At 32.7% G+C, this 14373-nt stretch overlaps 1 protein-coding gene and 1 long non-coding RNA gene across 4 annotated transcripts in view; one reads left to right on the top strand and one right to left on the bottom strand.

The window, feature by feature from the left end:
• LOC139771786 (semaphorin-1A) overlaps nt 1–14373 on the bottom strand; it is a 209215-nt gene that overhangs the window by 14675 nt on the left and 180167 nt on the right. For both annotated transcript variants that reach the window (XM_071704825.1, XM_071704824.1), the window contains exon 6: nt 2526–2613. In XM_071704825.1, coding sequence (XP_071560926.1) covers nt 2526–2613 — 88 coding nt within the window. The remainder of the gene's footprint in view (nt 1–2525; nt 2614–14373) is intronic.
• Nucleotides 1867–11059, top strand: LOC139771796 (uncharacterized). 2 transcript variants are annotated; one of them, XR_011717986.1, is made up of 4 exons: nt 1867–2113; nt 7144–7565; nt 8074–8294; nt 9554–11059. It is a non-coding gene; the product is annotated as an uncharacterized lncRNA (long non-coding RNA). The 2 variants fall into 2 exon arrangements; XR_011717987.1 differs by lacking the exon at nt 7144–7565.

Raw genomic sequence — 14373 nt, 5'->3', positions numbered from 1 at the left:
ATATGAAAAATATGACAGTCGATTTTATTACAGTCATTCCAAATTGTAAGATCATATTGATGTTATATAAAAATGTCACATTTAATTGCATTACTTTTGACAGATTTGAGATAGAAGATAAAACCAGGAAAATCAAGATTTTTTAGCAAGAAAAGATATTTGTTGTGTTCAAGAATAAAAAATGATAAATATGTACATTAATTTTCTTATTATTGTGTTTTATTGATAATGTTATTTTTTAGTTTTAATCCGAACTTTTTCTAAAGAAATATTTATACCAAATTCTTAAATAAACAATATAAGAGAAGATACGAAAAATTTTGGACATTCCGCCTGTTTTAAGTTTCTTTTTGTAATCTCCATTATTCTATCGAAGATCAAATGTACAGATAGCATCTCTTACAGTTTGGGGTCATGCGCCCTGATGGACACGCCATTTCTACACGTAGAAATATCAAACATGTTTGTAAAACGACTTCATTGAAGCAAGGCATCGTTTGCTTTGCCAGAGTATTGATTTACCGTTGCACTTTGGCGAACATACGACGCGCGCACGTGCCTCGTAATCAGCAAATTATAACGTTCAATGTATGAAACTGTACGTTACACGTCACGTAAAAAATTTCTCGAGCAAATGCACAAGATACATTTCTACATCGAATTATATGGGACTTTTACATCCTCAAACAGCATTATATCAATATTTCAATATTGATGAACTGTGTTGTTATTTGCGAGTTGAATTATTTATGTGTCATACAAGTAATTATAACACAATTTGTATTTTTCATTTTTGTACATCAATATATTTTTCTTACTATATATACCTATACGTGTAATACTGATACAATAGTATAGAAATATAAAGAAATTTTATATGAAGCTTTACTATAATTCTATTATGACAAATTTCTGAATAAATTCTGAATTAAATTTTATTTAAAAAATATTGACATATATGTAAGGTGTGTTATATGTTTATATAATAAAAGTAATCTGTAATAAATAATAAAATGCTATATAATATATGGCCTGTGACGTGACGTAGTGTAAAATATCTTCCACTACTGTTTGCTATTTAAAATCGTCTATATTTCTAGGATAATAAAGTTGAAATTAATGGGTGCAATAGATAATAGTAACAGATTTCGCACTAATCTGACAGTGAGACATCTCTGACTAATTCCAGAGCCAGTTCATTTCTTTAACGATTCTTTAACGCGTGTAAAGTCCATTCATCTTTAACCCTTAACTGGGGCAGTGTACATACTGCGTAACTAGAGCACATGGTTTTCATGAACTGATCTCCCCTCCCATGCTAAAAATAGCAAATACATTAAAAATAAGTTCACTGCAGGATAAAGAGTTTCTAGAGAAACTTTAAGAGAAACAAATAAAGATATTTAAAACAAGCAAAAGACTAAATCTATTGAATATAAACAGAACCTCAGCTTCAAGATATATAATATATATTTTTAAAAGAGTTGTTCAGATTTTTAGAACCATATCATTGGTTAAGAAGATTGTGAGGAGAATCAGAAATGTTAAAAATTGCATAAAATATTATTTAAAAAATAAAGAAACTTTTTCTTCACAGCATAACCTTGTCAACAAATACAAATGAAAATATAATTATTTTCTTCGATATAAAATAATACTGAATTATAATAATGATAGAGAAAAACTGATCGTAAAGAAATAATAAATTCTGCAAAGTATATATACAGACATATGGAAACAGACATATGTACGAAATCGCGCCATATATGAGTAATTGAGTACTTCCCGTACTTGAATTCCTCCGTACGTGATAATAAAAGAGGGAATAGTTTTTAAGAGAGAGAGAGAGAGAGAGAGAGAGAGAGAGAGAGAGAGAGAGAGAGAGTGTGTGTGTTGTCTGTCATAATGATTCACGCATATTTATCACATTCGCTATGGATGGGACACGCAAATCATGCGTGTATCTCAATCGCCTCTGTGCGGAATGTACAAGGACTCGTGATATTCGCGTCGAGCTCCTCGTTCTCACAAGCTACTCCACTCGTTGTAGAGCGGTCGAATCTCTCAAGTGGCACTTACCATCGTCAAAGCCACGCGTCGCCCGTCAAATCTGGTATGTAGTGTAGAGCATATGTTTCAAAATGTAATAAAAATGTTCTCGATAAATGTTTTGCGCGGACGGACGGTTTTTGAAACTGCACAGAGTGGCACGGACTTCACGCAAAAATGTTTCAATAATACTACTATCACATTGATCGCCGAGATTGCTTTCATCCACGAGAAAGTTTATTCCTTGGAATATCACTTAAATTCCTCCGAAAGAAACGATATTTTAGGGACTAAACTTCTGTATGTTACAACTTACAGTCAGAATTTTATTTTTTGGAGTTTGTTTGAAGAAAATAAAATTCTTCAAAGTTTGAAAAAATATTAATTCATGTGGTTTTTAAGCTCATCGATTTAGTTGATTTCGCATAGCTTATACAATTGAACATATTCTAATTACTGTAAAAGAAGAAACTTACCGGCGAAAACTGCTGTGCTGTTGTGTCGTGGATCGTAAGGACAAAGTCCCAAACCATCCGTATCGTCTTTCTTTATGTACGCCCCATCCTAAAACACAAACAAGAAATTCAGAATTACAACATTTTTGCATAGATATTATACGGATATAGAATGTATAAAAGCATGCAACTTTTTTATAAAAGCACAAAACGTTTTTTCATACAAGAGGTAGTTCAAATGTAATTTGAGGTCGTCAAGATAAGTGAATCACTCTGGACATGAAGAGTATCGCAACTGTGAAAAAAGGGGATTTAATGTCAGTCACGCTATTTCCCGGAAACGTGAGACGCGAGGAGCGGCTCGAAACTTCCTATCAGGAAATTGATTTTTCTTATGCAACATAGCTTTCTATTGAAATATTCATTTACATTTATGCATCCGTGGATATGCATTATGTGTATGTGTATATGTAAGTGGGAAGTCGCGTAGTACCACTCTACAATAATATAGTTTCAAGATATGTGCAATTTAATAACTAATTCAAATCGTAATTGTACCGCGCGCGTATCTTTTTAACATATATGTTAATGGATAATCGAAATACAATATAATTTGTCTGGCTGTATCAGCCAGACTTTTAACCGTTTGCTGAAACGACAGTCGACGTGATAATAAAATAATTATATCGAATCAATTATGAGCGTGACCTACATGCTTTATCAAATGGCTATGCGATGATTACGACGATTGATTAGCGATTTTAATACTTTCCATTGATATTTCTTATAATTGTTACGTGTGAGCTACGTAATGAAAAATTTAGTGTCAATCAAATATACATATACTTGCAAAAGTCAATTTATAAGTATAGATACTTGTTAATTTCAACACTCCTTTAAAGATACAAACATTTAATAATAAAATTAACAATGTAACAAGCTAATCAGATTTGTAATATAATGACGCAGTCACGCTCTAATTACTCACAGGACCACAGTATCCGAGATTGACACTCTCTTCATTTGTTGTTGCCACAGGTACAATATATATCTCTTGTTTAATATTATTTTCATGCATGTTCAATATTGATTTTAGTTTATACAACAAATTCTCCATTCAGAGTGAAAATATCGATATTGTGATTTACCGCAAATGTAATAATATATCTCTCTCTTTGATTGATGTATCAATTTATGTTTACCATACTCGTTGTGCACTATATATATTTTGGATATCATCTATGTCCGTGACAAATGTCGAAATATTACAGCGATGCGCTCCGTTCTTACTCAATTCTGTAAATAAATCCAAGTTACGTAACGATTCGGGAAGTACGATTGTTTTCGACCTACAGGAGATAGAGTAATAGCAACAGAGTAATAGAATTATTAACGTCGTCGTATCGATACAAAAAGCTTGAAATCTCGTATTCGTCGTTCGTACTTGTCTCTCACCGTATTGCGGCACCGTGATTGAGTTTGTTCGCGACCTACAGGTTTTACGAACGTTCGTATCTAGAGCGAATTTGTGGTACAATAAACTGACTCAATAGACGATTGGAAAGCGAGTAGGACAAGCGAAAAATATGCGTGTTGTTTTAGATTCCTTCATTTTGTCTACCGTCTAATTTCTCTTTTTATAGAATCGAAATAAATAAAATGTTGCATATTTAATCGTCAAAAGAGTTTAAAATCTATTTCAGGATTACTCTTATAGAAATAATTCTTTATAAATTAATAATTGAGAATTAATTAATTAATCTTATTATATTTATTTGATAGGAAAATATATTATTATGTAAAATATTTTGTTATTAATGAGATGATAAAGTAACTTCAAAGATAGATTTAACAATACATGCTTATACAAAAAATTATATTATATTATATTAGAATCATTTACTTCAAAGGACATATTACAATGAGAATTTTGCAATTGTCTGATAAAGGATAGTTTCTGCTTGCTATGTGTTTCGCGGTATGAATGCTCGTCATTGAACTGTAATGACATCGTTTCGAGTCGTTGTTCATTGTAAGCCGCATTCGCAAACGTGTACAGACGTCGAAAAAAAATATATATATCGGAAAATCCGCTTGGTGCAGCGTAAGACAATTAAAAAAGTTGCAAGCGAGACCGCCGCAAGCGGCCGGCCACAGTAATATCCCGAATAACGTGAACAGTGTCGCAACTCGTGCATGTATACAACAATGCATGTAAAGAAATTGAAACGCAGCGGGGCTATTCGACGCAAACGGCTATTCGATGCACTGCAGCCCGCAGTTGGGTATTCCGAGACGCTGGTTGAGTCTCACGTACCTTCTAGGATCCTTTATATTTCTTCCGTTCGTTTCTCTCTAGATCTTTTCTTCTCTCTACTCTCCCCTTTTTTCTTTCTGCTCTCCTTGCTTGCCACGTATTCCCGCTTCATCTATTCTCATCTACTGGCAAGCAGTATCGTAACACGACCAAGACGATAGACAGAGAATCGCGCGATAACTGTTCTCAATCTATACCTACTTTTTCAGTTTATTTAATATCATTTAGAAATAAATAAATTTTTACATTGATTCTCTTCCGACATATAGGACAATACATATATTTTTTAGATTAATTGGAGGATGAGGATTTCTTGATTCATTTTTAATTATTTAGAATAGAATATATGTATATTCATACATATAATATTTTATTCAAAATAATCTTGCAATAGAATACTTTGTATACGTAAACAACATATGTTTTCGGTGTTTTAATATCAAAGTTTACCGGAATATAATTCGAGGCATTGCCGTAAATTTTGCGAGAAAACAATTGCGAGGCGCTGCAGGAGACAATAACGAAGACGTAGGCGTGTTCGCACTTAAGATACGATAACGGCCTGATTTGTAGCAAGTAGGAAAACTTCATTATTAAGTTACACACTATTCTTCTTCAAGTATTTAATATATGACAATAAAAACGTTAATATAAATACATAGCTGTTATATAAAAAAGCATTTTAATGGAATTAAGGTAGTCCTGCTTTAGTTAAAAAATTGTCTTTCTATAAATCGTGCTATTTGCAAAATAATGGATTCATTTATCGTCAATTCCAATTTAATTTTAGAACCTTATCACAGAGTCACCTAGCCCCACTCTCCCCTACAAAATTATTAATAATAGTAAACTGTTTTATTATTATTCCCTTATAATTCATTATAATAATATATTGATAGCTGTATTAAATTATGGTACCGTTGTTAGTATAGACAAATACTATCGAAGGTAGGAATACTGGATGTGACAGGATTATTCCGCACATATGAACATGCACATAACGCGCTCTAATCTCGCTCGATGGAGTTATAACAGCCTGTAAGTAGATGTAATTACAGCGTTCAATGAAATTTAATTATAGCTTAATCTCTGTGTTCTTAAAAGTCTATGTTACCTGAATCATTTTGTTCATAGCACTTTAAATTGCAATATGATATATATGTAATATAAAATTTTTCCTTTTCTATAATACTTTCAAAGAATATCTGTATTTGATACAACATAGAAAAGATTTACAATAAATATAATTAAATATTCGGTATCTAAAATTATTTTCTTTCAATTTTTATAAAGTGTACCAACTTTGAAATTACATCCCGTTTCACGTTGAACAATATTAGCTAGCCGCGTGACTATATTATGAAACCGAACAAATTAAAGGTACTTCTTAAATCGTGATATGCGCGAGAAAGATACTACACTTTCGCGGTGCGCGTATATAATCTTGCGAGAGATGTAATCATACTCATTAATTACTTGCTGGTTTACACGGTGAGATTTTCCGTTGTAAATTTCGTGAGATATTGCTGTAATTGCGAAACACCGCGGGGAACGACCGCGAGTTTCATCTTCACACATTCGGCCTGTCGCGATATAATTTGTGCAAAGTTCGAAAACTTTCGAGTGTAAACTGCACGGTCCTCGCCTCCCACCGACATTGTTTCCCAACGATCACGACACAATGCCATGCGCTCCTGCGTGACAATGTACCGTTCACTGTTCCATCGTCCGGATTATCGCAATCGCAGTGGAAGTTATGTGCTGTACGTTTAATACATCGATACAGGTGTAAATAGACGAGCGAGTAAGCAAACAAAGCGATAACTAAGTTTACGCATATCGTTATTTTTATTTTGGTTTATTATTTATATATTTATTCATTCATTCATTCACGTGATTTCTGACGCGTCCTCGTTTAAATAAAAATATAAGTATAAATAAACAAAACAAGCAATCCGTTTCATTTTCCAGAAGATTATGTTTGAAAATTGAAAGATTAATATTCTTTGTCTTTTTTAAAGTTGAATAATAAGCTTCTATATATAAATTGCGATCCACAGCGTATTTATGTTGCGTATGGTTGACTCAATAAAAACAAATTTTATCAGTTTAAATAAGTCTTACTTAAAAAAAGGAATGAGAAAAACTACCTATAGGAATTTGGTCTTATTGAAAAATGTTCGTGAAATATGATAATGGAAATCTTATTTTCATGCGTGATTTACAACAATTTCTATCGTAATCTCAATTTCTAAAAATTACTGATCGTGTCGTACGCATGCGAATTGTTGAATCGCGTTATTAAAAATACATATTTTGCAGATGTTTATAAAGATGGTTTTTAATTGAACAATTTGTAAGTCAATGAGATCAGCGGTGGATGAGTCGAAGTGCCGTTGAGACAGCTAGCAAACAAGTGCATCTCGCGTCTGCTAGAGAGAGAGACTTGCTTTTGTACAAGTAGTGAATTCCGACGTGAAACGAGAATTGCGGAGTGCTGCCTGAGATAATTTTGCGCTTCATCTCCGTACATGTATACACTTGCGGCATAATTCGCATCAAGTGGGAAAATTCGCGTACATCGTATATCGCGATTCGCGTCTGCTTCCGGCATCGTTCCCGCGACGATCAAAAAGTAACGACACTTCAAAGTAACGTTATTTGTCCCGATTAATAATGTCACCGAACTGTCTCGCGTATTAAAATGCAGCCGGCCTCTTGAAGAAGCGCACATACAATCGATGGTAATAATAAACGAGAAAAAAACATTTTATATAAATTTTAATAAACATAAAATGATAAATTATTCGATTTTTCACCATTAGGTGCTAAACATTTATTTGTCAGGAAATATATTCTCAACATTTCAATTATTATTATATCAAATATCGAAAGAATAAAAAGAATGCCTCTTCATTAATATTAAAGCACAAAAGTCATAATAACTTTAATGGTAATGTTACTTAAATCTTATAAAACTTTCACGCCGAAGGTTACTAACAATCTGTGCCAATACTTGAACAGATTAATTTCATTCAAGTCTTTATTTAATCTCAACAAAGTTCTAGTTCGTTATTTATTTCGACCTTATCTCTTTGGTATCATGATAAAAATGTTAATTATTTTATTTCACATTGAGCCAATTCGGCTAAATATTATAATTCCAAGGGGGAAAGAGAATAGTTGCTATAATTCTCTGTAATTCGTAGTGAGGAGAGAAAAGCCGGTTTTACAGTATGATCTCTCCAACAGAGTTTTAGCATTGTCTCGCGAATGATCAAAGTGACAATGTTACCGTATGAAGCATACTGTCAGATTGCAACTTGTTAATAATAGTGAATCAAGTACCGTCGTATTGAGACGTCGTAGTCACGCGACGCCAAATTATACGTCGAGAAAGAACGATGACAATGCAGCGTGATTTAAACGGTACAGTGGAAACGTATTCATTGTTTGACTCCTGCTGTGATCTGGTAAGCATTATTAATCTGTTTGTATCTACAATGATGTTTCACGCTGCATTATGGCATTAAATCCATTATGGTGGATTTAACTGTAACTACGCTGCGCTCTATGTGAAATTTTATTTATAAATTATTTAAGATTCTTTTGATGTTTTCTTCTATTCTACTGTTATTATTATATATTTTCATATATTTTTCTCTATAATACATGTAATGATAAATCAATTAAACAAGATTAATCTTAAATTATTATATTATAATAAATAGAAATAATCCGTATCAATATTTAATTGTAAATATTGTTGCAATCGATCACGATTGTAATATGTGTCACATATTTATAATCCAAATATAGTCAATATCAGAATAGCAATCGTACATTTATTTGTGTGAAAAGACCGCCAGCAAAAAAAATAAGAGTTCAGCAATATGATAGATTGATATAAAACATTTGTCATATTTGTCAAATAAAGTTGAAACAAAATTACACAATTTCGGAGCAATTTTTATTAAACAAAGTTATAGTTACCATTGACTTCTACGCTTTTCTATTTAGAAAAAAGTTTTTAATTTCTCTTTTAAAAAAAGTCATATTAATAACTTTATATAAAGCAGAACTTAATAAAAACGTAAATTTTTTTGTTATTTTATTTGCCAATAATATGAAAGAAACTTGCTATATCTATATCTGTTTATAAATACTTTGTAAAAAGATTTTGTATTTTTTGAATCGTGTAGCAATCGAGATTTAATAAAAAAAAGCTTATGCTGCATTTGATATTTCAGTAACTCTGTCTCTCAAAAGGGTCGCTTAAAAACTTGGGCAAACATTACAAAGCGCATTTGTAAGACAGTCGCGGGGTGAGAACGTGAATTTCCCCAGAGCTTCATACAGCAAGTCGAATTTCACAAATACCCATCATGTTGCGACAATGCCTCCGCGAAATCGATATTTTGTACGCTTTCGTGATGTGTGTTTACACGTGGTATTCGGTTACAAATTCCCCGCACTGCTATTTATCTGCGGATTCTCTCTTGCCAGCTTAAAATAGATTTTTCTTTGATAGTTTTAAAAGACCTCAATGAGGCCCTTGTATTAAATATAATAAAATATTTCAGCTTCAAGGACACATGAATGAATGATAAAATTTGATTTTACATTTAATAAAATTTTTGTTTGGAAGTTATTCACAAATATAAAATAAAACAATTTTTTTAGTTTATAAATATTTAATAATACATGTTAATATACGAGTCAATTGTTTCAGCCGTCTGGAAGAACTCTTTCTCTAAAATGCTCTAAGGAAGAGAACTCAGATTGAAAGAGACTTGGGGAACACAAGAAAAATAAATTCGTGAAAAAGGAAAGGGAATCAGCAGAAATGTGCAAGAAAATAGAAAAAGGAGGAAAAAGGAGGGAGAGAGAAAGAGAGCAACAACAGACTGAGATATCTACATCGAGAGGCAGAAAAGGAAGTGTTATTGGAAGAGTTGAAGTAAAAGTATCCAAGGGAAATAAATAATTCAACAGAGAGATTAAGAAAAAAACTATTTACAGACATAATATAGAAAATGCCCCGTCCTTAAGTATACTTTCTGTAAATTGTAAGTTCTTTGGTGAATTCCCGACAAAGACTCGATACCTCTTTGATAGAAATGCTAAAAAAGATTATCTTTCAGAAATAGGTCGCTTTATTGCACGTAGCTTTTGATATGCAATATAATAATTGGAATATCGAATATCGAATCATACATCGGTACCAATATTATAGTAGATATATACGCCGGCCCTAAAGAGTTAATAATAGAATAATTATTAGCACTAAAGAAAGTGGCACTAAAGAAAAAGAATCCGCTTCCAGATGCCGCAGGTCTTAGGTGCCTTGATTCTTTAGAGAAAAGGGAAAAGCTTGGACGGGGTAACGAGCAGAGCGCAACTGTCGGCCGATCGCGGCTCTTTTCGTCCGGTACATGAGAGAACCACCACTGAAATGGCTGACTAAAAGCTAAAAGCCGGACAGACGAAATCGAGAAAAGAGAGCGGAGAAATCGCGAATGTATTTCTCGTGGGAGGTAAGAGATAGATAGGTAGATGGACCACGATAGAATGAGTCGAATGTTGCAGGAATACGAGGAGAGGCAGGGAGAAAAAAGAAAAAGAGACATCGAGAGCGAAAGAGAGAAGACAGGAGAGAGAATGGACGATGGTGAGGAAGTTTTTCCGACATGAGATTTACGCCAAAGGTCCGCGTGCACCACAAATACGTAACGTATATATATGCCGTGACCGTTCTACACACCGGGACTGTTTTCGTTTGAACGAGAACCAGATTTTCTTCCTCTCTCCCTTCTTCTCTCCGACGCCGACGCTCCGTCCTCCGTCCGCGCCTCGCTCGCGTCTAGCAATTTCTTCTCATAGAAGAGACGAAATGCAGGCGTGGCGGGAGCATAAATCGCTAAATCTCGTCTGGCTATTTTCTACTACTATCGTGTTGCTATTGCTGCTGTTGCTTCTTCTTCCTAGTTTACGGAACAAGCGCAGACTTTACGTCGACCCTTCGTATTATCTTTCAATGTGGCATTCAAAATTTGAACGAATCTAAAAGAAGGAGCTTCGGTGGCGAGATATAGGCGATCATCTTTCGCACGAGAATATATCATCTATCTGTTGTGGCATATAGAATCTTCAAGATCCAAGGTTTCAAAATTGAGGCTTATCTAGGTATCTGGAGCATAAATCTATTGATGCAAAAATAATCTTACATTTTGAATAAATTACAATTAAATAAAAAAATATAGCATGCGTTAATTTTCTTCAAACATCAATTGTTTATAAATTATTATATATTTTTCATTCGCAAAAATGTAATGAGATATTACAATATTGCAAATCTTCAAATAATAAGAACACACTGATATATATTCAAACTATATCATTTATATTATTAAACACAGTTTTATTAACAGGAATTTATTGAAAATATAAAGTTATATGTTGTGCTTATTAGCATTTTTTAATAATTTAGTCTATCCAAATTCTTAACTTCCAATCATTTATTCTTATCCAATCATTTATTTAACTTTGTAAGATATAAATTATATAGATGCTAGAATTTTAAAATATACGATCATAATTATATATTTTTAGTTTAGAATTCAATATTCTTGGTCGATAAAACGCCATAATATTCTTGAACAACTTGCATACGAAGGATATTATGCAGAATAAGTTATCCTACCAAGTAGCAGTTTTGAATAAATAAAGTTTAAAATGCAGCGTTCCATGTTATCGAATAAGCTATACGCAGTTGACTTTTCAAAACTTTATGGATCATCCCATTTTTGCATATACAGATAAAAATACAGATAAAAATATACAGATAAAAAGCTAAATGGCTAAAATATGTTTAATTGCGTAAATAAACAGATATCTCGCCAGCATCAACAGAAAATATTATAATTGTATTTTTTAAATATTATCAATTTCAGTCAAATACCATCATTTTCCAATAATATCTCATGAATAGTATATTTAAAAAAGTATCCAGCTTGCAACTATGTTATTTTATATCTATTAATATTTCATTTCCGCTGGAAATAGTAAAACCAAAAGCTTTCGAGAAAAATAAAAAAAAGGATGAAATAATTTATAATTATAAATAATTTTTTCGAAAGTTAGTTTTACAGTTATAATACTTTCCATTAAAGTTATCAATAATTATGCTTTATGTCGTTCATCAGATTTACATAACCAACTTTTAATTTTACATTTTACAGAAGCATGATTAACGATTACTTTAAACTACAACGAAAAATATTATTGTCTAGAATGAGCATTTTTTAAAACAAATTTAGCTTAATGAAATCGGAACAAAAGTGGCTTTATATCCAGTTTTAAACAGCATTGTTCAACAAGTATATCCCAAACAAAGTGTAATTTCTCATTCAGCTGAATTTAACTTTTGTGATGAGAAACGTTTATTCTGCCTTTTTATATTTTTTAATAAATTGAGGATATAAGCAACTTTTATATGAGATGTTTTGCTTGAAGGTACATGGCATAAGTGAGAAAAACGGCAATGGATCCGAGAATTACCTTAATGATTGAACTTTTCCAAGATTGATCTCAAATGAATTCGAGAGAAAGTGCCCACGCATGTAAACTTATAGGCATCTCTCTTTAATTCTTAGATAAAAGTTAATGATACAGTTGCTACAACTTAGAACTTGTAATGCGTATTACTAATCGTTCATCGCGAATTTTCATGCAAGTACGCGGTATCTCAACTTATCGCGATTTCCTCGTCTCCTCGAAGAGATGCAATTACGTTTATTTCACCTAGTACGGAGCAACTCAATCATGAGATATTTCGAGACGTCGCTCCCAACGACGACTTCACTACCGTAATCAAGGAAAGATTTTGGTCGTCCGCGAATAAATCTCATGAGTCGTTCATATAACGATTTCTACTATTCTTCTTGAATTATTCACAGCGCTTCTTATTGAAAATCATGAAATAAGAAGCGCATGAAATAAGCATAAAATAAGTCATAAAAAGAGGAAGAAGGGGAGAGAAAAAAGAAAATTACATACAAAAAGAAGTATACATATAAATTAAATATATATGTAAAACAAATTTAGTGATATTATTATGTATTATTTACATTCAATTTCCTTAATTGGAAGTATAAAAGATATGTCTCCTGATCGTTATAATAGCTTTTATAACAGGTGCAATCACATTCAATTCTCAGTCGCGCAAAAATCCTATCAGAATTAATAAAAAAGTTACTGCATCGCGAAGCGAGAAATCGAATATCGGCGATCGACCGGCCGTGATCGGATATTATTCCGAATCGTGAGATATCGGCACGTGAGAACGATCGGGGAGTAATCTCGGCGCGAATTACACGCATCTGCAGCGGTCGCCGTGCACCGTGAGGTGCAGCGAATGCGACAAGACACAAATGCCAATATATCTGCGGCGGACAGTACATCACAATAGTGGTCAGAGAGCGTGCGGCCGCTTCCGTCCTCCTTCCGATATCGTTATTCCGCGATCAACATGGATTGACGAATACGCGCGACGTGCCGATGAATTTTAATCGCGTACATATTCGTACGGCTCGTGACGTTAACACGAGATTCGTCGACCGTGAAATTGCCGTTACACTATACGACTATACTAGAAGAAATATATTATATAATATGTTTCCAATGTGTCTATAAACATTCTCTTTAAATAGATACTTCTTATATCTACGTCTGGATGCATCGACATATTTTTCTACTTCCCAAAGATGTAATTTATGAATATAAGTTGAGAATAAAATAGTAATAACTGAATTGTGACATAATAATTATGTAACATTGTAAAACATACATTTACAAAAGAAAGCATAAAAAATATATTTTCGAAATATTCAAAACTTTCGGAAAAATTTTTTGATTTTGAATAATACTTAAAACAATTCAAAATTTTCATCGTTTGTTCGAAGTGGTTCGACAGCCTTGAGCTTATTACTAGATGTAATTACAAACATTTTTTAAAAGTATTTTACCTTATAAAACAAGATTATAATTCTTTTCGTTGTTATATATTTTTTATAAGTTTTTTTTGTTTTCAAAGTCCATATGATTTATCCCTTACATTCGATACTTGTTTACTTGTTTTACTGTGTGACCTAACTAACCACCCCTTTGAGGATTGTTAGTTTGCAGCATCTCCCCAAATTGTTATGAAACGCTCGGCAGATGATGCAAGTGGAATGTTTGAGAGAAATTTGTTTAGACATTGTTATTTTACGTTCTGTATTTGACCAAGCAATTTTGACGAATTGCCTACTTCACCCAGCAAATCGAAAACCAACACATTGAATAACACTCTTTCTTTTTTAATTTGAAGTATCACTTACCACCTGTATATAGTTGTGCAATAAAATTCTGAATTATATAATATCAGCTATATGGTTCGATGGTTTAAAGCGGATTATGGCAATCATTGATTTTGGCTAAGCCAACAATATCATATATAGTATATTGCTTCCTCATAGAGGAAGCTTTGTTTTCGTAAATTTCGTATATGAA

The sequence above is a fragment of the Temnothorax nylanderi genome, unplaced genomic scaffold, assembly GCF_030848795.1.
Source record: "Temnothorax nylanderi isolate EJ_2023f unplaced genomic scaffold, tnyl_v1.0 TNYL_tig0044_pilon, whole genome shotgun sequence".
Classification (NCBI taxonomy): domain Eukaryota; kingdom Metazoa; phylum Arthropoda; class Insecta; order Hymenoptera; family Formicidae; genus Temnothorax; species Temnothorax nylanderi.
The sequence above is the reverse complement of the archived record's forward strand: the minus strand, read 5'-3'. Positions and strand labels throughout refer to the sequence as shown.